The 22,420-nt window shown below is 42.6% G+C and overlaps 1 protein-coding gene across 2 annotated transcripts in view; it reads right to left on the bottom strand.

Annotated features, from left to right (window-relative positions):
* Positions 1-1,130: 1,130 nt before the first annotated feature.
* The window catches only part of wwox (WW domain containing oxidoreductase), a 117,841-nt gene continuing 96,551 nt past the window's right edge, over positions 1,131-22,420 (bottom strand). Inside the window, exon 9 of one of the 2 annotated variants that reach the window (XM_026365627.1) lies at positions 1,131-2,783. In XM_026365627.1, the coding sequence (XP_026221412.1) occupies positions 2,592-2,783 (192 nt within the window). In that variant the 3' untranslated portion in view covers positions 1,131-2,591. Of the gene's footprint in view, positions 2,784-10,981; positions 11,091-22,420 lie in introns of those variants that run through there. The other variant, XM_026365629.1, reaches the window with a different exon arrangement.

Here is a 22,420-nt window from a genome sequence, read left to right as displayed (position 1 = left end):
AGGTTTGCTGCTCACACTGTGTAGGGATTTTCAACCTTTTTGGGGGTGTGTGTCATTACTCTTTTTAGAAGCAGGTTACTACCATTCATTTGTGAGTGAGTGTGTGAATGTGACCCAACTTTTAAAATAATAAATGTAAATGCATTTACCGAAGGCAGACTAACTAAATAACTTTCTGGGGTCTAACGACAGGCACAGGGAAACTAAACAGCTGACATCTTAAACAAGCTGAACTGGGCAGACACCAGAGGGTGAGTGTCAAGGCTCCGTGGACTGAAAACACACACGGCAAAAACATGCTCTATAATTGATTAACAAGGAGGCAAATTCACATGGGTCCCAAATATCCCCATGGACGGTAGAGCATCATGAAAGCAGCACGAACCAGGCTGAGTCTGATCAGCACCATAGACAGAGGCTGGGGGGGGGGGGGGGGGGGGTGTCCTCTGTTATTATCACTTAATTAACAATGTAGTGGTGGTGTAACTAACATTGCTCTTTGTTCCTATTCAGCTTTACTGAAATCACTCAGCATGTTTTAGATGCACTCTTCAGGGGTCACTGCATCAGAAAACACACATTTATTTTATTAATTATTGCTGGTGATCTAGGTTTATAAAAACTCTTTTCACGTTCTCTCACTGTCTGTCACTGTTATTCTCACTGTGTACATGTGAGACACCAACGTCTCCTGCAGAGTGTGTGTCTGTGTGTGTGTGTGTGTGTGTGTGTGTGTGTTTGTACTGTATCTCTGTTCCAGGTGTCCTGTGCTGTGAAAGGACAGTGATAAGACACCTGTACTCTGGGTACAGTACAGATTATAACTGGTATCAGTTTCTGTGCTACATGTACAGCAACTAACAACTAAGTGAATGCATCAGAGGAACAGAAAAAAAAAACAGACAAGAAAGAACAGGGTCTAAGGAGAGAAACAGTCCAGGGGGAAAATACATAGAAAAAAATAGTCGTGGTGTAACGGCATGCATGTTTGTCTGCTTTGAGCTGCTTTTTACAGCATTGGCAGCTGAGGATCTGTGTGTGATCAGCTGTCCAGTTGCACACAACCTTACTGCTTCCTGAAGTGACTCTGTGATAAAACCAAAGCAAAGAGACAATGACTCTTTTTTTTTTTTATTAAATAAAACACACTGTACACGTATATGCTTTGTTAAGACAGACACAACACATTTTTCTTCCCAGAAATAGTCATGCTCTAAAGTCAGACTTTTAGCGTTGCTTATTTGTCAGCTACACAAATATCTCCCCCTAATGGTCTGCAAATGACTTTCAGCTTCTGTGGTTAAAAGAATTTCACACACATTTTGCTGCAAAACAGATGTTTACAAAATGTCCCTCTCTTGTTTGTTTTGTGTTACAGATATCACGACACTGGAATGCTGATGTTTCAAGAGCAACCTACGGCACCCAGACTGTCATAAAGCACAATGTCTCAAAAGTGTCCCAGCAGTGGCTTCAAGGCCACTAATCCACAGCAAAACCCAAAGCCAGAGTTCAATATTAAAATAATGATTTAAAAAAAAAAAAAAAAAGAAAAAACAGGAGACGGAAATCACTCATATTCTTCTGGTCAAACAACAAGGGAAGAAACAGAAATTAAGGAACACAGACTCTTGAAATAAGATTTTCCACCACCTGTATTTGCTATTCAAATGGACATGGATCATCCCATAAATACCTCCAAATTGTAATTAAGACTTAGAAGATTATATATTATTAATATGTAGGGTGAGTCAAACAGCAAACGGAACTAATTATGATGTCCACACCCGTTTTAGCACATACTCAGAAATCAGAATCGTGTATATATGTACAGAAGATGAATAGGGACATTGATAAGAAATAAACCTTTGCAGAACAATGTATATAGCCGTAAGAATCATACCTTTAGTGTGTTTATATATCCATAAGTGTCACATGCCCATTAATCCTTATTTCCTCTGTGCCCCAAAAGATTTTGCACAAAGATTACTCTTTGTATTTCAGCAGGACACGTCATCATTTACTAGAACCACTGTAGAGCAGGGAATATACAGACATTCATTGGAAAGACATAATATTTGCCATATAGTGCACTATTGCTGCGATCAAATGCATACCAATAGAGTGTATGCTTATTAGGTAAACCTGTATTGTTAGCAAGACAGATCATTTGCTTTTTATGAACTTTCCTCTTTTAAATAGACAGTTGTGAAATTGAGAAGACGTCAGAGTTATAAAAAAGCAAAACTGGAGAAAGAACAAACTGAATTTGTCTCAAATCCTCTTCTGTCCCTCGATCTCCCCATTGTAAACTATCACATAAGATCTGAACACAACTCCAACTTATGATTTATTCAATAGAGTGTACGTGTACGAATCCCCTCCCTGTACTGTATATCTAGTGTGTTTTAGACCCTGTGGTGATGTGACATATTGACTTCAGTGGTTTGGCAGCTCTCTTGTACAGTATAGTGCAGTCAGAGTACAGTTACCTTTTATTCGACTCATAACTAACTGGACATCACCATGACCCACCATTCTTCCTCACTGTTTGGACTGTTTGGCTAGTCCTCCTCCTCCTCCTCTGTCCATCAGAGGGCCTGTATACCAGCTGACCTCTCTGCAACCAGGCGTTCGCTCAGCTCCCACAGGCTGACAGCGGTGCTCTGCTCCTGGGCCTGGGTTGACGGCAGGCAGCGGAAGCAGTTGTTGAAGTACATGCCGCCCAACCCTTCCAGCTCTGGAGCTACGGCGCAGTACACGGTGGTGGCCGCCCCTTGTTGCTGCGGAGGGAGAAACGCACAGAAGGAGGCAGAAGTTCAGTGGGCGAATCATGAGAGCGCGACAACGAAACAGCACGGGTCTGCAGGAGGAGACAAAGTATGAAGAACTAATCTACAGACACGTGGACATCAGGACGAGAAGACAGAGAGAGAGGACAAACAGCGAATACTGCATCATGATTATATAACTATGTCCTTTCTGAGACAAACTCATAAAAAGACACACACAAACAAAAAGAGGCAGCAGGACAGTATGTCCACAGGATAAAAAAAAAAAAAAGACTCCACTACACGCTGTCTCTCCCCTGCCCCCACAGCCCATGATGACTGGGTCATAATACCATGGGAACAGCATAACCCCTTACTGTACATATATTTATATACATATATTTATTTATTTATTTATTTCTCAACCCAGTGTACACAGGACTCTGGCTATATGGAACCACGTGTAGGCCACAGATGAGCAGACTCACACTGGAGACGATTCAAACATTACACCACTTCCTGCTCCCTGGTTTGCTCGCTGATGGAAATCTTTTAAGTACAATGTAAAAGAGCAGGTTTTAATGTTACAGTTATGAATATGTATATTTTCACATGATGTGTATATGGGTTCAGCCAGCCAGCATTCAAAGTCGAGAATTACAGTTCTGTATCTATTTGTTTAAATCCGAAGTTGGTTTATCATAGATATGTGTTGTTTTCACATTCAATTCACAAACAGACACACACACATGCACCACATTTTCCTCCAGCAAGTCCTCTCTCATTTTATAGGCAACTTTAAATCTGAAGATCACTCAAGTCTCAACCCAGAAAATGCCTCTGTTTCATGTCATCTCAGACACACTGTAAAAGTAAAACAGTATTTGGACTGCTAACTTCTCTAATATGCCCTGCCTCATCAGTCAGTAATTAGTAGGGATATTCTTGGAGGAGGGAGATTTCTATGACATTTGAAAATGAAAGTTGTAGCTGCAGCAGAATAAACACGTCAGAGAGAATTACACACATAACCCAACTGTTCAAAGAGGGATCTTTCATGTTGCAGTTCCAGCTAAAAGCTGCTGTGACAGCTTCCCTGCGAACTCCAAGGCTGGAGACGACTTCTAGGCGTTCACATGAAATGGCTTGCCTCTTTATCTCCCAATGAGAGGGAGCCAGAGCGAGAAGGGGGGGGGGGGGGAGAGAGTGAGAGGGAACACTGATGTGACGACTGAGGACCAGTGTTTAGCTCAGAGCCCTGGCTTACACTGAGACAACCCCATATATGCAGTAATCAAACATGGGCAAGGCACACAAACATACACACATGCATAATGGAGCCACATTACATGCTAAGTGTTTGAACAGCTTCCTAAAGCAGCTGTGAGAGCAACACACATGAAGCATTCACTTTCACATGCAATTACAAAAATATGCACAAAAATGCAAATACAACAAAAAAAAAAAAAAGAAAGAAAGAAAGAAAGAAAAAAAACACAAATCAGATTCCAAGAAATATTTTCTCATCAACACGCGCACTCACACACACAACACCCATCTAAGCTCTAAGTAAACTTCTGCCAGGAGGAGCCCCGGTGTGTAACATTGCAACAGCAGATTGAGTGTGTTTGAAGTGCAGGGTGATGAGAGAGCTGGTAAACAGCAGATGAAAAGGCAGCATCTCTCTGTGTGCCGCTGTCTGTCTCACCTGCCAGTGGGGCGATAACTTCATCCACATCACATGTCGCCATATCAAAGGCAGACAAATGCCAAGCAGTGTCTCAGAGTTGCAGGTTCACACGGGCTCAGTTTAACACATCCCCCTCGCTTAGGGCATCTGATTTACCTCGTCTGAAAGCTAAATGCCATCTGAAGATTTCACTGCTGCAGGTTCTGACTCTCTGACGCCCCCTTGAACTTGGTTAACTTTCAGAACAGTTTGTTTATGTCCAGCTACCAAACACTGCTCTAGCTGTGAGTTGCAATATACTTTCATATTTCAAATCCTGATTTGTTTTGCTGAGTTTGTCATGAAAACTTCAGTATTTTTCCCACAGGCTTTTTTTATTTTTATTTTTTTAAAGCAAGAGTCTATTCAACTGTATCTCTACAGGCTGGAGCAGTGCAGTAAGTGCTGAGTGGAGTGATACATGGACTGTTTGTGCTAAGTGTCCAGCTACATGTTATCTTATTGGGGTTTAGCTCATCTCCCTCACTACTTGACCCTGTGACCGGAGTAGAAGATAAAGCTGATGAGGTTAGACATTAACATGCTAAACCACCTACCACAGCCATCTATCATAGTGTGTACATATGTGTGATAGTAGAGGGAAGGCAAAGGGTGTGTGAGGTAGTGGGGAAAAAGAGCAAGAGAGGGTGCAAAGCGACAACACTTACATGACACAGCTACACACAAACACATATTCATATGTGCATGTCTGAACACGAGCATGCGCCTGCACACGAGCACGAACAGATTTGCAAATGAACACTTGGGACAACCTACATGAGAGTTTATATCACTGAACCAGTGTGCATCATACACATCTCTGGTGTAGTAACCATTTCTAACCCATGTGAAGCTGTAGATTATGCCTGTAAATTTATGTCTACAAAAAAATGATGGTTTTTGCCGTGTGTCTTCCTATCTGCTGCAACTAAATATGATCCATTATCTCGTGTACAGTAGTTTTCAGAGAAACATCTGTGGTGTTTTAGAGTTGTTCTCTGCTACACAGAGCTGTAGACTTGGCAAAAATAAGGACGTGAGACTCATCGGTGATAGTGATAAAAACAATATGCAGCAATTGTGCCGCATGTTGCAGGTTACTGCAAAGATTTTGTAGTGAGTGAAGTCTCATTTTTATAACACACAGAGTGTGTTGTTACCATGCCTGCTGCTGTGTAATTGGTCCGTTCACCTTCTTCTTGAAAAACAAAGGTAATAAACTGCATTTAATAGGTGGCCTTGATCTCAAAATGAAAACTACATGCGGTGTCATTAGCAAGCACACAGACGAGATTCCAAATTTTAAGAACATCAGAAACCTGAAAGGCTCCAATGAAGGCTTGAGACTTGAGACCAGGACTTGTTTTGAAAAAAAAAACAGCTCTTCTATTACTAAACTGATTTGTTGAGGGGGAGAGATGGGACAGATGAGGTGCACCTAAACCGGCCAAAATCTAAAATGACCCTCTATGATAAAAATCACAGTATCACAGCAATATGACAAACCAAAGGAATATCTGCTATTGTGGGTGATAAAAACAAACCCAAATGCTGAGGAAACATTTAGGATACACCCAGCAATAAGCTGACTGTTGACAAGCAGTAGTGAGCCTGAAGTTACTGTCCACCATTATGGCTCTGGAACTGCTCTGGGATCAGATCCAAGTCTTCCAATCTCAGTACTGACTCAATACCCAAGGATCTCATGGACTTGATATATAAATGTATAATGTTACGCAATAATCAGTTGCTGAAAATTCCTTCTTGAGCGTATTCAAAAGCAAAAAGGGTAAATGGGAGAGATGCGATTTCGTTGAATTAACAATAATGTTACTTTGCCGTGTTCTGTTCTGTGTCTTCCACGTCCAACTTGTACTCAGCCATATGAGCTTTCTCTGACCCCTATGCATGTGACCCTTCACCCACACATCTGTAGTTATGACATGGACCTCTTCCTTTGACCTGGATGTAAATAAACCCAGTACTGTAGAGCAGTCTGTTTTTGGCCCATTCCTGTACATATAAACCTGTAAATACAAACAGCTATGCATGATGAAAACCTAGCGATTCTTTCAGGTACTTTTATAATCCCCAAATTCTCATATGGCATGTGTTGAAAAAAAGTTTAAAAAAAAAAAAATAAAAAATAAAGATCATTTTAAAAAGTAGAAAAAAAGAAAAGATGAAAATAAAAAAAATGTTTAAAATAAATGAGTTGATAATATTGTCAGGCAATATCCTCTCTTGGACAGTGTGTGTAGAGTCTTCCTGTTTTCTTACTCCTGTGGGTGGTTGTCTTCCTTTGCCTGTCCTGTGTTTCTGCTCACCATCTGTGTCAGTTGTTGTCAGTTGGCAGTTGTACAGCAGCGAGGGTTGAGGCAGAGCAGAGACGAGAGGGGGAGCGTTCGCCAGCTGACCTCTGTGATGGCACTCCAATTCAGCAGCAGTGTTGGCTAAATGGACAAAGCTACTATAGCCTGGGACGCAATGTGAGAAGTTAGGTTCCTGGCATGATCCACAGATCATTACGGCAAATGTCCATGCCCGTCATATGAAGGTACACTGGATGTGCAGTAGATCCAGAAAATGTTTTTGGATGGAAACCAAAATTTTATTTAAAATTTTTTTTGTTAGTCTGCTACAGATACATCCTTTGATTTGAGGTACCCACTGTTCTCGTCTACAACTGGTAAAATGCAGTACCAGCTGTGTAATAAGGCTGCAGCACGCATTTGGAAAGTATTTCCTGGCTTGTAGCCCTGATAATGGGATCAGGAGGAGTGCAGTTTTTGCCTCAGCCCTCTGCCCAGCTTCATGGACTAGCTATCCTGAAAGGGGGACTCCAAAGGGATTGTGATTCTGTTTCAGGAAAGTTTTTTTGTTTGTTTGTTTGTTTGTTTTGTTTTGTTTTGTTTTCAACCTTTGATGTTAAATAAATGGAGGTGTCTGATTTTTAATCTGTGCTAAAGATATTTTGCATTTAATAAATAACCACTGAAATCAAAAGTGTCCCCCCTGTATGTCTGTTTATGTGCGAACGTGTGTTTGTGTTCCACAATCTTTGTGTAACCTCGTGGCAACCTCTGTGAGCTGACAGCTCAGCTGAGCGTGCCAGGCCCGGTTGTAGAGGGAATCCTGGGTAATGCGGTCCCCTCAGATAACAAAGATGTCCTTCTATTCAGCTTGACCACTCAACCAAGAGGAGAGGAGATTAGCACCTCAAACACCTTAGCGCACACTCTAGAAAGCACCCCGACACTCATTCACTCCCTTGATTCTGTGTTGACCTCGGTCACCCTAACTGAGGTACACTAAAGGCAGAACAAAAGTAAGTAAGGATTGTGTGCTTTTTACCAGTTCTAGCACAACATAATCATTTCTCTCTAACAATATTCTGACAGAAACAAATGAAGCACTTCCCCATATCGAACATCAAAGAATATTAAAGCATTTATATGAGCAGGAGTCATGTCCATAATCTTAACACTTGTTTAGAGCTTGTTAAGCTCTCCAGAGAATAACTCGTCTCATCACGGCGCTCCCTTGTGATTAGTCTGCCCCTGGTCATCTGTATGTACTAAACTCGATTTCATACCCTCCATTAGCCCACAGGCTGATGGCTAATGCTCACCTATGGGCAGCGTGTTCCCCTGAGGGGCATTAAGGACAGGACAGGATGGAGGGGCCAGCCTCCTCCCCATTCTTCTTATTCTGTTCCTTCATCACGCCTGCTCAATCTCTCTCTGTCTGCCTTGCCCTCTGCTCCTTCCTTAGCTCTTTCTTTTCCATCAGCCCTCTGCAGATCCCTTTTCCCCAGCAGCCCAATTCCCCTCTGGCCTCATAACTTACAGGACTGGGCATACAATGCTGCTGTAGCTGAGGTTTCATGGGTCTCAGTGGTCATAGTAGGACCACTTTGAGGTAAATAGATCACTTTCCCTGGAATCCCAGATCATAGATAAACCCTCTTGGTATTCTTTCAATCTATATAGCGATGAAGGAGAAGATGAGAATTCAGAGAGAGAAAGGAAGAGGGAGATAAACGAAAGAAAGACAGGACAGGACGTCCTACCTCCCATCCTACAATTTTCTTTCCCTGCGGCTCATTGTCTTTACCCCATTTTTACCATAGAAAGATCAACAGAGTGTCAGTCATCAGCAACCTCCTGTCACACGGTGAATCTTCATCTGTTGTGTGTGTGTAAATCTGCAGCTCAATGTAACATCACAGCATAGATTTAATGCCCACATGTTCAAGAGAAGAACAGAAAAGGAAGTGGGGAATGAGGTGGAGGGAATGCAAAGGACGGGAGGAGGGAGAGGAGGAGGGGAGGCACAAACATGAGAGAAGGGACAAGGAGAAGGACTAGGAAAGGAAGCAGCGTAGAGGCTAGAGCTAGGACACAAGGCATCCAAGGGGAAAACGACGGGGAGTCAGAAGGACTTGCGCAACGACTGTGAAACTATCTCATTTTTATCTTGCGAGAGGACTTCCGAAGTGATCCGCACAACCTAATTATTTTCCCCTAATAAAAGCAACATATGCTAAGACAATAAAAGGCCTTATTGGACACCTATTCATTAAAGAGGAGCAGTAAAAGGAGCAGGACTCTGGCACAGGGATTAGCTTTTAAAAGGGCTTTTCTCTGCCTGGAAATGGCCTTAGTCTTCCTTTAGCACGCCCATATGGGTGCATAGCCCACCATAAAAGATCTGAATTATACATGAAGAGACCTGGCTGCTTTATTGGCTGTGATCTGCTTTTTCACTCTTACTTGATTGCATCAGTTCACAAAACCTCAAAGTTTGGAAAGAATCGCTCTTTGATCTCATCCACTGTGTATGAGTGCTACAGTGCAAGTGAAGTGAGTGGAGAATGCTCAAATGTAAAGTACATATTGCTAACGACAACCATTCAGGAGTAGTAAGATAACCAGTAATTCACAAAAGTTGTTTAAGTTAGTAACACCTGGTTGAAATAACGCATGCTGGTGACTCTCGTCTGACAGTTTGACACAGTGAAGTCATTATTCCATATGGTCAATGTACTGTAAGTGTCAGTATGTTTCTATTATGAGCAGAGCAATGCTGTCTCTGTGTCGGTATGTGAGTATGTGATGAGTTGGTGTAATAGGGCCACACACAGGTGTGTGTATGCTCACCTCCTCACTGATGCACCAGCTAATTGGTCTCCTGCGGCAACCTGACATATTCACATACCCAGAATTTCACACACACACACACACACACACACACACACACACACACACACACAGTGTAGGGTGCAATAGTTATATTCACATGTACACATACTGTGCAAATATGCACATATGTGCAAACACAACCATGCACACGCCCACATGCACAGGCAGCCCGCAGAGTGTATTTCCAAATGAACTCATTATCACAGTGCTGACTCCAAGTGAGGAATGACACAGTAGCAGACTGCTCATACTGTACACACACACAACCGTAAAGTCAACAGAAGAAAATAAAAACCAATGACCAGAAAACATACAGTAAAATGAAATGAAAGAAAATGTACCCAAGAGCCAAACACGTACAGTATAGTCTTCCTACAAACCAGTGAGTCCAAGTTTTTTATGTTAAATATTGATGGTGATAGCATCCATCACGCTAACAGCTCACAAATGCACAAAGAACATGAATCCCAAAATTTACCATTACCACTGAGAAGGGAACCCTATTGTTCAGTAGATAAGAAATCACTTTCAAACAACTGTGAAGGATACTGTTGGTCGTCCAGTTAAATGCACACAAGGTGGGGTTCAGCTTCAAATAAAAATGTTCATCTTAATTTCTTCTAAATTCTTCCTGCAGAGCTGTGCCCCTGTGATGTTTTTATGCTCAATGCTTAAATTTAGTTTGTTGCTTTCAAGCTCATCTCAACAATAACTTAAGTTCATCTTATTCTTTATGGTGTAAAAAAAAAAAATGTTCACATTGTCTATCCTGCTCATTTAACCATTGTCTCTCATCCAGTTTCCAACACCCTCCCTTCCCCCTCATGGTGGAGGTCGAGAGAGGGATGTTCTGTTTTAAATAAGAAGGCAGCACTGGCCCATTAAACTCTGATAGTAATGATATTAATTTGGCAGGAACGTGTCATTTTCACAGGAGAGCAACTAGCTGAACTGTCATTACTCGCGCGCACACACACGCACACACACACATTTCATCCCATTCACACACTCTCCACACACTCAAACTCATCCTTTCTCACTGCCTCTCTTGCTCTCTCCCTCACACACACACACACACAAACCAGGAACATGTCACAGGAGAGCAGCTAGCGGTAACATTATGAGAGAGTCGGAGAGATTTGCTAATGGGATAGATTAGTGTGCCCTTGGTCACAATGGCTACAACGGAATGACTGGAGCTGTGACTTATATCCATGCCACCCTCCCACCCCCTTGATCAACCCCTTGTTCACCCCCTTTTACTCTCCAACACTGCACTTTGTCTTGCTACACTTCCACTGGCCTGTTCGTCTTCCTCTGATCCTCCACGCCTCATATTTTAGTCCATCTCTTCTATAGCTGACCAGTAGATGACAAGGTTGATCACTAGAAAGTGGAAAAGTATAAGAGCAAAAGTGAGTTGTGATCAAGTAGAAGATGGGTAACTTGTTTGTTTTACAGTAGCAACACGTCAAAATTGTTTTTCTCTCATTATGGATATGTGTTAATAGAGTCTAATAAGCACAGAGGACCCCCACAAATCAATGCATATATGCAATTGATTGAAATACTGAAGTGTTAAGGTGCAAACTAAACGAAAAGCTGACACCATCAACATGAAACTGTAAAAAGTCTATCAGAGCACTCCCTGGTAGCTAAATGGATACTATGTACCCCGCATAACTGAAAAATCCACAAACCCATCTGCAAACCTTTGTTGCATGCCATACACTCATGTATCATGGTCACATCTGCACTTTCTTCTCCAACATCTAATAAAAGCAAAAGACAAAAAAATAATAATAAATACACGAGTGGAAGAAAATAGTCCATCAATCATTTTAGAGTTCAGTTTCCACAGGTGGCTTCTTTTTGGTAAAATCTGGTAAAATGTTTTTCTACAGCTCTGTATTTAATTCTAAATGGTAGAAGGGAATGCATTGTTTGCGTTTTCATTTGCAAGTAAGAGAATGTAAAACTGAGAGGAAATGACAGAGAGTGACTGTGTGTGATTTAATAACCCGTTTAGATGAATTAGTTGTTTAAAATAAGAAGTTATTTTTGAGGCAAAATAAACACCCAAAGGACTTTAAAGTGATGCCTGCCTACCTTTAAATTCCGTTTCATTACTACACTCCTTGGGAGAATTTTCTTTATTATGTCAGAGAGATTTAGTGGCATGTGGCACATTTCAGATTATGACACTAATCCTGTGTAGTGTCTCTCTTGATAACTGCTAAATATACTCACACACACTGTCTCTCTGGCACTGGAACACACACAGGTCATATATAAATGTCTACTCACACTCACACACACTGTCCCTCAATGCACTAATAACACAACACGGGGACGTGCCAGGGTATTGTGTGCACGGTGTGCAAGAACAAACTGAACCTATTTTTATTGGTATGCTGATCCAGGTGTATGCGTGTGTTTGTGAGTCAGTGTGAAAGTGTGTGTGTGTGTGTCCCAAAATGCTGCTTTGAATGTTTGTGTGTGTGCATGTATGTGTGTGTTTATCTAAGTGTGTCCACGCTGACCCCATCTCGGCACTCCTGACCGGTTGAATGCAGGCTGCATAAATTAGTGCTGATGCTCTGCGATGTAATTATGCTGCTGTCAGGATGGTCCCTCTACTCAAATTCATTTTAATAAAGTTGGTCTCCAAGGTTACCAGCCAGGGGTCACCTTCAGTGTCAGCGCCTATGGATCGTGCCCACGCAAAGTCTGAAAGTCTGCGGTCAGAGTATGGTAACACCTTAACATGACAGCCTGGACCCCCACGTCACAACACAAACACACCTCCCACTGACTTACTCAGGATGGAGAGAGGTAGGTGGCAGAAAAGAGAACAGAGGAAACAAGTGGTTGAAGTGCCATGTGACACAGAATGAGCGAGAGGCGGATCAAACTGTGGGAAGATAGAAGATATAAGGAAAGGAGGGCAAGAGGTGTGGCACAGTGAAGAGAGAGAAGTAGGAGCATGAAGAAAGGAATAAAAAAAAGATGAAAAGAATAAAAGGAGAAGGGAGGACAAGGTTAGAGCGACAAGGAGAGGGTGAGGGAGTGTATCTCTTGGGCAGATGGCAGGGTGTATTCTCATTTGTCCTGCGACTGTGTGTGTGTGCTAACACTAACCTCCAGGGCAGAGCTGCAGCACAGAACACGCTCTCAATTAGCCAATAACACAGACCTGTGCATACAGCTGGGAGAGTAACTGTTTTGTCTATTTACACCAAATGGTTAAACATACAGGGACAATGTGTACTGCCACAGTACCAAATTTAGAGGGGTCTTCATATTCTGATTAGTTGTAGACAATTGAAATTATTTTTAAGTACCATTCCATTAATAACATGGGTGGCAGAGTCCTGTTTGCTGCATGACTTGCACAGAGGCTGCAGACTTTCAGGTTGTTTATACCAGTCATGCTAAATTAATTATTACTAGTTTAAAAATTGTTCAATTATATTTTCTTTATAAATACAGTAACAAATAACAAAAATCAGGCACTTAATTTGGTAAATCCCTTATGTGGTCCAACTCCAATAACTTGGCAGACCTTATGTCATTCAAGTAGACGTGTTAAATGTTTAAAAATAAAGGGGTTATATAATTAATTCTCTAGATATTCTTGACTAAATGACAAACTTACTGATTTTCAACTTGCTTCCTTTGGTTTTGGTTTGAGCACATGTACTGTATATGAATGCATTGATTCCGCTCCCCCTTCCTCTATATTAAAATATCTCTCTGCTTCCAGCTGTAAAACTCCTCCAGGTTATTCAGTTCGGATGGTGTCATATTTTCACTCATACAGATTGCAGTATTGGTCGGCATGTTCCTCAGGATGACATCATCTGGACTGAGAAACCCCTACAGATTACATAATCTATCTGAGTTTTTCGGTTAGAAGCATAGAGATATTTTAATATAGGGATGACAAATAGACATTTATTACCATTCATATACAGTGGCAAAAAAAAGTATGTGAACATTTTAGAATTTCATGGTTTTCTGCATTAATTTGTTATAAAATGTGATCTGATCTTCATCTACGTCAAGAGTATTAACAAATATGATGTGCCTAAAATAGTAATACAAATAACAAATCTGATCTTACATGTCTTTATTGATACCAACCATAAAAACCTTCCAAAATGATGTCAAAGACTTTAGAAACTCACCAGTCTACAGTTAGACAATCTACAAATGGGACTGTGGCTCCTCTACCAAGAAGTGGGGGGCCAGTTAAAATGACCCCAAGAGCACAACAAACACTCATTAATGAGGTAAAAAAAACAACCCAGAGTGACAGCCAAAGATCTGAAGGCAGTTTTGTGGACTGACGAAACTAAGATTAAAACTATTTGGAAAGAACACAGTCTTCTTTGATGCATCAGGGCTTGGCCAGCTTGTAGTGACTGAGGCAAAGATAAATTCCCAAGTGTATCAAATAAATCTTCATATTAATGTGAGAATGTCTGTACGTCAGCTGAAACTCTGTAGAAGTTTGGTGTTGCAACGGGACAATGACCCAAAACACCAGAGCAAGTCTACAACAGAATGGCTTCAGAAAAACTAAATCCCAGTCACAGCCCAGATCTCGACCCACTAGAAATGCTGTGGAAGGAATTTAAGAGAACCACACATGGGACGTGTAAAGAATATGACAGAGCTAAAGCAGTTCTGTCAGGAAGAATGGGCTCAAAGTCCTTGTTGTGATTCTCAATAAAGACATAAAAGTGTGTGCTATTATTTTAGGCACATTATATGTGTTAATACTCTTGACACAACTAAAGCAGTCTCGCAATCATAGTAGGTCATCTGCCTCTAACTGAGCTGTCTTATTCCCTTTTTACCAACTGTGTTTGTTTCCCGTGTATATTGAAATCTCCGTGTGCGACTGTGCTGCTGACCAGATTCACACAAACACTGCACTCTCTTTGGTCTGCAATCACTCAGTGTGTGATAGTGTGTAGTCCAGCCGTGTGGGCTGGGGTGACTTTGACTGCCTGTGTAATAGTTACAGCAGCACGCTTTGTTAGCTGCAGGTAATTTATGGTTGAACTGGCCTTATAGTCTGATACGATCGACTGCCCCGACCGTCTTTACCAGCCGGCCCCAAAGACACACAGGAAGACTCTATCTGAGGAGGGAAGGTAAGACAGTGTAACAGAGGGAGGGAGATGAAGATAGTAAGCTACAACACAATGTAGACTCTTGCTACTGGAGAGAAAAATCCGTATTTAGACTGCAAGACGTAGAAAAATAATAAAGCAAAACTGAATGTGACAAAAGCATAGCGGGGAGTAAGTAATGCTGGTGAAAGGCAGTCACAGGGCGAGAGAGTTGCACAACATTTAAGTTCTCAGCATCTCTCTTGAGGTGTACTGAGAATTAGATTGCATTAAAGACTGACAGTCCATTCATCTGAACCTTACCAAGAAGGAACATTTAGTTAATTGAATGATTAATAAATTCAGCTCAGTCACACTATTTCACTCTGGTGTTGGCTTTGGATAAAAATGTCTGCCAAATGCAAAACATCATATATCACTTGAAATCCTTTGCATGAGACTTGCATTGAGCATCAATATAACTCAAACTAGTCCACTTGTGTATACAAAGCGGGGGAGATGCAGCAGCGGCACGCAGCGGGTTGTTTAACCTTGTGCTTTGGTGGCCTGTCTGTCTTCTGCTTTGTTTCATCAGGAGACAGTGTTTTGGCATGTGAAGGGTTTTGTTGCTGGCTCATCGTTACCTCTGTCTGTGAGACACGACTCCTTTACCTCAGACTAAAGTGCAACGGGAGAGCTCACCAGCACCTGTCTTTCTAATATGGAAAGGCACAGTGGCCTCCACGCCCACTTTGTTACGCCTTCCTCCCCCTAATAAAGACAGGCACAGACCCTTGCTCTACATATACTATTTCTTCACCCCGTTCTCTAATCCAGTCAGGCAGGAACATCCTCGCCTTTCTCTCTCCTCACTCATACTTCTTTCTCCACGACTGTGGCTACTCTAATCAGGTCTGTCAGGCCAACCAGGTCCCTGACTGCAGTTCTTCTTTCATCTCCCACGTTCAAACAGAATGAGGATACTTTCATAAGACTGGGTGAGTGACAGCTGTGTGAGTCATGTGGAGACAAATCCATGATAGGGACAGGCACTTTGTCCTGTTTAAATACACTAATGGAGGATAAGAGGCCTGTCATAGGGACAGGTGGAGATAGTATGGGACACTCATCTTCACATGAGGACAATTTGTGAATGCAGAGATGGGAATGTACAGTGTAGCATGTCAGATAGAGATTGTGGTAGAGGTCAAGCAACTCCAGTCTCACCTCAACACTTTGGGTCTTTCTCGTCTTACAAGGAAAGACAGATGTGACGCTGTTTCCTCAGAGTACATAATAATGTCAGGTAAAATCAAATTTTAAAGCTCTTTTGCCTTTAAAGAACAGAAACATGTCTTAGTTAGCCACAGAACTGACTGATGTTTGCAAGCACAAGAGTCCAACAACAGTCTCCTATTCCTTGGTGGAACACTCCAATTTCACTGTTACATTAAAACACAAATCACTGGTGAACACACACACACACACACTCATCTGAATCACAGCTTACACACCCAATAGGCAGCCTTTTGGATAGATGGCACCTGCATACAGGAGGAGAGGGCACACAAATAGGATTTGAGAGTGGAAGGCGGGTGTGTGGTGATGGCGGGTGGGGGTGAGTCCATAAATAGGATTGTGTAGGAAGCAGGGCAAGCTAAATAGGATTGTAATGTACAGGAAAGGATGTATAAATAGGATATGAGAGTCAGAGCTGTGTTCTCACTAGTTCCACGTCCCTGTGGTATAAGAGTTCTCTAGGACTGTGTATGCATGTGTGTGTGTGTGTGTGTGTGTGTGTGAGTGTAGTAAAGTACAAGCCATTAATGCAGAGACTAATCTTGAGGCACCTGTCTCCTCAGGCAGAGTGTGACCTCCACTAGCCAGGTTCACCCATGTTTGTCCTCCTATCCCATTCTTCACCTCCTCCCCCTCTTTCCTCTTCTCAATCCTCACATCCCTTTCTTTTTTTCATTTCTTCTCACTTTGCTCTTATATTTCATAAATGAGATCTGTTTTTTGTTTCCCCTCTCTTCTTGACCCCTTTGGACAGGTAAACTGTCACTCTAGTTGGGTGTACACTGCGCTCCCTTGAAGAAAGGTCAACAGTCAAAGCTCTGTCTCCCTCTCTCTGTCTCTCTGCTTTGGGGGTCAGTGGGCTTTGGGAGCTGTCAGCTCAGTGCTGGTGTCTGCTGGCTGACGAACTGTGGTCAAAGGTCAGAGGTCAGGAGTTAGAGGGCAGGACGTGACCCTAAAGACAAACAGCATGGGGAAAGGGTCATACCCCTGAAAGAGACTGTCATTCTCCACACAGGGGGTAATGTAGAGTGAGCATACATACAGTGTGTGCATATTTACACACTGATGCCCTCCTCTCTTCTTTGTGTGCGCTCACTTGACCACAGGTATCATCACGCATGTGTGTGCAATGACATACGCTGTGACATGATGTGTGAGATGTGTCATGTTAGCATGGCATGCATCTATTTGCCTGTTTATGATTCCTTGTCAGAGCAGTTCTTCTCCTCCACTCATGATTACATTATAAACCCGTTTACACAGTGAAGGTCACAAAGGACCGCTATGAAAACATCATATTCTCCACGAACCAAGGCAGCAATGCATATGAAACTGACAAAGACACAGGCAGTTAGTCACACACACTGAGCAATACATGCATACTCTCATATCATCATATTTTAAGTACCAAGGTAACTGTATTAGTGTGTGGGGCCCAGGAGAGCACGCTGTCTCTTCAGACAGGTAATGGATGGTGGGACTGAAAGAGACTGAGGGGAATTAAGATAAACACACTCTAATAAAACAAACTTGCCCGGCCGCACCGCTGTCTACCATGAATTAAAACATATCACATATGCTGCATGCACATACAGTACAAGCCCGCACATGTGCACATAAACACTGCTATCAGCGCACACACACACTTAGGATTTACTGTACGTACAAAGACATGCTGAAACAGTGGAATACATGTTGGACAGTGGTGACTCTTTAATTGATCTATGAATCACACTCAAGAGATGTGTTAAATTATGAAGACAAATAAACTGTCCATATATGAGGCCCGTATTATAAACTGTTAAGCAGATTTAAAGAGATAGACATGTATGTGCTTAGAGAAGGTGCTGCATACAGAATATGTGCATTGTACCAGTAACAATGCTATTCTGGGTTTAAAGCCACCCTTGGGATAGAAGAAAAATAAAATTGTCTCCAAAGTGTTGTGGATTAATTGCAGGTGAAAAAGCCTGCAACCAGACAGAATGGTCATTTAAAGTTACTGTACTGTACTGTAGGATAAAAAAAATCATGCATTACTGTAGGCTCTTTATGTCAAAAAGGTATCAGATACAGGTAAACTCTAACATTTTAGACAGCTTAATAATAATAATAAGTAATCCAAGACTGTAGCCTGAAATGTAAAAAATAAAAAAGTAGGTCCCCAATAGGAAACTCTAATACCCACCGGTGTATAGTGTAAGGAGAGTTATGGCCAAAAGTTGGTGGACCCTCACTCCCAATGCTTCATACATGCATGCACACTTTTCCAAGTTCATGCACCGCTGATCTAAGTACATAATGAAGTGTGACATATCAAGCAAAGGCGCTAATGGGGTGTGAAGTCATTAGTGAACTCTCTCTCTCTTTCTCTCTCTCACACACACACACATACACACACAACTTTGTGTGTGCATAACAACACACCTATTTGAGTCTTTTGAGTCTTGTGATGTGTGCTTGTGATAAGCCCTTTAAGCTGTCCTCACTCCAGGGTAACATTAGTGAACTATATTTTACAGATCAGCTTCTCAAACGAGATGTCCACTGCATGAACGTATCACGCATGGGCTGTGTTAACGTCAGTTTTATCGTGTGCACAAATTACGGGTAATGTAAGGGTAAAAGAAATTAGTCATAGAGTGGACACATTTGCAGGACCTCTACTTTTACTGGTACTGGCACCTGACACTCACAGACTTCTAACAAATGCATGTGTGTGTTAACTTGACATAACTGATGTAATGTTGTCTGACATACATTTACAACTGGCACAAGAATGAGAAGAGAAAGAGGGGAAGGAAGAGACACTCTAAAAGCTTGTCAGTCCCTCTTAATTATTCTAATTGCTGAGCTCAAGCTTCATGCCAAGGCTTAGGCATTCCCCTGGCACAACACCACAAGCCTCCCATCACAGACACACATACACGATTCAGCCACTGCATTGCCTTGAAACCTCTCCTCGCTCCTCGTTTAGTCCTCTTCCCTCATCTCCATATAGAACTCCCCCAGCTCTCTCTTTCCGTCAGCTCCCTCTATCAGAATCCCTCCACCCTCAGAGCACCCGCTTATTCCTCCACTCCTCCTCCTCTCCTCCCATCACAACAGACCCTTCTGCTTCCTCTCCCCAGCCACTCCTCTCCTCCACCCCTCCGTTCCTCCGAACTGGATTAAAAGTACTTTTCATTACCCGTGCGGGAGATATGGCACTTAAAAATCACCCCATTATCATTTTTCACCCAGCAAACAGCACACACTCTCACAGAGACATAATTACCACACCCTGTCATACCAGGGAGATGGAGGCTGCTGATTTCCAGCCAGGCCGTGTATGTCACTCTCTGTGTGTATGTGTATGTGTGTGTGTGTGTGTGTAAGAAACTGCTGCCTGTCCGCCTGCCTGCCTACTTCTCTTATTGATATTAAAAGCGCTGCATAAACGAGTGTTTAAAATGGCTGTCAGAGGGGGAGAGAGAGGATCCACTCCAATCACAAACTGCAACACACATCACTGGATCTCTTTCCCAGCTTGGCACATGGTAATGACCTGGAATAACAGAATACTGCCGGATGATTCCCGTTCCCACATTCCAAGTTGTGTGAGGCTACAGAGGAGTCAGCTGAAATGGGAAGGAGTGAGTGATAGAGCTCGCTTTAACCAGTCAACACTTAACACATAATGAATTGGGAGTCATATGATGAATTGGATTTATTGCGATGCTTGTTCTTAACGGCAAAAGCGATTCAAACTGCGTGACTGGGGAAGGAAGAGGAACCTGACTCATTCACACTCATATTCATTTAGGAAGTCGGTCCTCATCTAGCAGTTAGACCAGTTCTGCCGGGGCCATGCCTTCACTCACAGCATTCACAAGGGGGTGTTAAGTATATACATGTTTAAAACTCTCTCTGCACACGTAAGACATTTATCACGATGACAATGCTGCATGGCGGCCCCCAATATCACTCCGCAGGGGACCACCATTGGCCTGTCACAGGAATTGGTGTCTATAATTATGCCTGTAGATAAAGCAGGGACAAACGTGGGTCCTGCATGATTAACTGGGTTGCTGTTTGATCACATTTGATTAATTTGTGGCATAAATCTTCAGGCTGTCGCCCCTGCTAGAGACCATTAGCCCTGACACTGACACCCCTGACACACACACACATACTTTTTAGAAGAACGACTGTACAAAAAGCAGGGGTGTGCTGCTGGCCTTTGAGTGCTTTGAGTTGGTGGGGAAAAATTTAAAAAACGAAATGCATGCACTCGCCAACATGTATTCCAAATCTATCTGCATGGGGTCACTAGTGTGGGAGTGGGGTGCAGATGGGGTGGGTGGTACACCTAAGCAATATAGAGAGAGAAATGCAGGTGTACTGGATTATAATATTAGGCAAACATGAGCTCTGAGGTCTAATTATGACACAAGGGAGGTTAGAGAGTGAGAGAGAGAGAGAGAGATGCAGTACTGTGTGGTGAAGTGGATGCTGAAGCCAGCAGAACCTGCCTGGTCATTTGTAAACAGGTAACGATGCAGGCCAGGTGTATGAGCATATGTACCAATGAGCAGGGGAGGATATGGGGGAAAGGGAGGGAGAGAAGAGAGAGAAGTCCAGGGAAGAGAGTGGGAGGAGTAGAGGGAGGATCTAATTAGGGTGAATTTACAGTGCCCTGTGCCAAACAGCTAAAATGGCCAACTGGGCACAGAGATTTATTACTGGGTTAAATTAGGTTGTCTGGTGAGAGTTGGTAAGACCACCTGCAGCTGTCAATTGTCTGTGATTATTAGAACTGTACAGAAAGATAACACCAGCCACATAAACATAGTCAAAGTGCAACAGCAGATTGGTGGAGATGCAAGTTCATGAAGAAAAAGCTATATTTTTTGTGTTTAGGACAATATCAATTGGGTCAAGTGACTGATTAGGAATGATGCTTGAACCTATTTAGCATGAATCAATGAACCTCTGGACAGAAGGTTTCCAGAGCAAAGACTCTTTCCCTCCATTTGCATTAGTATCCTTGATCAAATCTGCAAGATAAACAGGTTTAAAACGTGATGGGGGATATTAAACTTGCAGACTGAGCCTGACTCCCCCTCCCCAGGCTTGTCTGGAACGCGGGGCTGGGGTTTGTGCCTCAGCATTTGACTCTAGCTGCTGAGAACAAGGACGTGGCACAGCAAGTCAGCCCTGAGCAGCCATATTTTCATGGTCGGTTTCCATTTAAATATCTGACTGACAGGGAACATGGCGCCATTAAGGCGTCCTGAGGGCCCAGCACAAGAGGAGGAAATGGGCAGATAAAACCCCCCAGGGGAGAGGAGGGGGTGAAAGACGGGCCATACTGCCTGCAAAGCCTTTAACAGTGGGACCTGCTCTTAAAACTGCATAGGCACCATTGAGTCCTTCATCTCTTCACATCCAAAACAACCTTGTCTCTCTGGAACAAAAGCAGGATTTATCTAGCATAACTTACAGCCCCTACCTGACTTTCTTTATCTGATGGCAGCATGAGGTCATATGACATGTGAGTGTACAGTAGTGAGTGTACTGTATTTACTGTATGTTCACAGAAACTTGTAATAGATTACTCTAAGGTCTGCTGTACAGTAATTCTCAAATATGTAATACAAACAGTACTATACTACAGAAAAACAACAAGATTAGTTTTCAGTCAGTCATTAGATGTGAGGCCCTGACATTGTCTTTCTTGATCTTGAACCAATTTGTCTAAGTCTCATCTTGATCTGTGGATTTTTTTGAATCACTATAATCGTGTTCGCCCATCCTTTACCAAGTTACCAAGCACACTCATTGTCTTGTCTTAGTCTTAGCTACAACACTGGTGTTAAATAAGCTGAGCTCCAGTCTGCTGGGACAAGAATCTTAACAGTGGCTGCTGCCAGGCCTAGAGGTTAAGTGGCTGTCAGAGAGGGTGAAACACAGAGTCCAGTGGCTCTGACACACACAAATACAAATGAGCAGTGCCAGCCAGAAGGCCGACCAGCCGGGCAGGACAGTGGCACCATAAAGACAGAGAAAGAGATGAAGAAAGAAGAACAGAGAAGGGGGATCGTCTGCCAGTGCCACTACGTTTACCCCTTAACTTCCCAGAATCCAGCTTTCAGTGGCCACACTTTACCCCCGCCTTCCTCCTATACTGCCAACCCCAATAAAGGTCAAGACTCTGCCTCCCTCTTAAGAAGCTCATTTGCATCCCGCCGGCAAATGGCCAGTCAGAGCTTGTTCAAAGGGTCTGCTAATCCAATCAGATTGCTCATCTGT

The sequence above is a fragment of the Anabas testudineus genome, chromosome 6 (assembly GCF_900324465.2).
Source record: "Anabas testudineus chromosome 6, fAnaTes1.2, whole genome shotgun sequence".
Taxonomy (NCBI): Eukaryota; Metazoa; Chordata; class Actinopteri; order Anabantiformes; family Anabantidae; genus Anabas; species Anabas testudineus.
This window is presented reverse-complemented; position numbering and strand designations above follow the sequence as displayed.